Raw genomic sequence first — 1,746 nt, forward strand, 5'->3', positions numbered from 1 at the left:
CCTGATGTATCTTTCCTCCCTTGTCTGCTCTGGAAAGTAAAAAGACACACAATGCGGACACTCCAGCGGCGTGTAGCCGTTATCCTCTTATGGAGCACTGTGTTTTTTTTTTTGGTTTGTATTTCACTCAATAACTTATGGTTAATGATGTCAGAGCCTACCACCCGTGAGTCATTGAGGGGGGAACAATTCAAGGAGCGGCGGAATATCACGAGTCCCTTCGACAATAATACTGACGTTCTTCTACTACCTAGTCCGATTGATACTTATCTCTGTGAATACTTAACAGATGTTACACAGATGCCTTCGGGGTGTGTTCTCTCGTGTGGCGCAGGGGGGCAGCATGACGGTGGTGACTTCAACTGCCATGTCCACACGCGTTACGTAAAAGAGGAGAGTGAACAGGCGGATATTGTGGTGAACCACTTTGGGAGTGTTCCGCAACGTTACAGCAACGGGCGGCCGTACCTCACACTTTACTACTCGGGAGAAAGCAATTACTCTGAGATCAGGAGAGGAAGGGGTGACTACCCAGTACTGCATGACAGGGTTGTGTCATGTCACCAGCACCGGCAGAACTACTTCACGTATACTCATCACCATAAGCCCTACTTCATGGACATACTGCGGAGTAACAACAAGGATGGCGGTGAGGCTCAGAGTGCGACGTGGTCTGCATGGAAGCAACGCCATTCGGCGGTTGCAGTTTTTCTTTCTACTTGCCTTGCACGCCGTGCAGAGGTGATCCATCGTCTGTCGAGGTACTACCCCGTGCACAACTATGGCTGGTGCGTCAATACCCACCGTGTGCCGGATGACTGTGCAGGCATAGGTGGACGCTACGATGAGAAGATGTGTGTGATGCGGAAGTACAAGTACGCCATGGCGCTGGAGAACTCGAGGGAGCAGGACTACGTGACAGAGAAGGTGTACCACGCCCTCGTGAGCGGCGGCATTCCGCTGTATTGGGGCGCCCCGAACATCGATGACTTTGTGCCGATGGGCCGGCGCAGCATAGTGGATGTGGAGCCATTCATTCCCGGGCAGCTGGGCGACTCACCATTGGATAACAGCACCGATGGGGAGGGTGGGTTCAAGAGGCTCGGGGACTATCTGCGGCGGCTTGAGTCGGAGGAGGTGTCTGTGAACCGCCTGCTTGCTTGGCGGCGTGCGAGGCGTGCGGAGGAGTGGGGCGAGAGGTTCGTCGACAACATGAACCATCTCGACCCGCTGTGTGCAGTCTGTGCGGAGGCCCGCGAGAAGCGGCGGAGGAATAATACGTCTCGTTAGGTCAGTAAGATTGTTTGTTTAATTTTTTATTTACCCTTGTGTATACGTTTGTGTTAGAAAATGATGGTTGAATGCATGTGTCTGCGTCGGTGGTTGTCGTGAGCATAACTCTCTGTCTGTGAGGAATAGTTGTGCTATGTTTGACCTTCAAAAAGGCTTGTTTGTAATTACATGTAGTAAGTGCTCCCCATTTTTATTTTGTGTTTGAGCAAATTAATCATAATGGGTGTATTACGAGTTTGACATGTATTTTTCTTTTCTTTGTTGGTGAGGCTTTTTCATTGTGTCTGCTTGACCCTCATTGTTCTTTTACTGCTGGCAAGGAAGAGGGCGCACGTATCGTCGCTACTAGCGCGAGGTGCCACCAGCACAGACAGTGTGGTGCGGGCGATATCTGCTCTGTGCTGGGATCCGCTGCAGGTGTCAGCTGGTGTGGGGAGACCGATGATGTGTGTG

The 1,746-nt window shown here is 51.4% G+C and overlaps 1 protein-coding gene across 1 annotated transcript; it reads left to right on the forward strand.

Annotated features, from left to right (window-relative positions):
• Positions 1 to 144: 144 nt before the first annotated feature.
• Positions 145 to 1,290, forward strand: DQ04_18971000 (Alpha-(1,3)-fucosyltransferase, family GT10; the record flags this gene model as incomplete). The annotated part of the gene is made up of 1 exon (XM_009317772.1): positions 145 to 1,290. One exon carries the CDS (start codon positions 145 to 147, stop codon positions 1,288 to 1,290), a length of 1,146 nt encoding a protein of 381 aa, XP_009316047.1.
• Between the last annotated feature and the right edge of the window lie 456 nt (positions 1,291 to 1,746).

Source organism: Trypanosoma grayi, assembly GCF_000691245.1.
Source record: "Trypanosoma grayi strain ANR4 Tgr_1897_V1, whole genome shotgun sequence".
Lineage (NCBI taxonomy): Eukaryota > Euglenozoa > Kinetoplastea > Trypanosomatida > Trypanosomatidae > Trypanosoma > Trypanosoma grayi.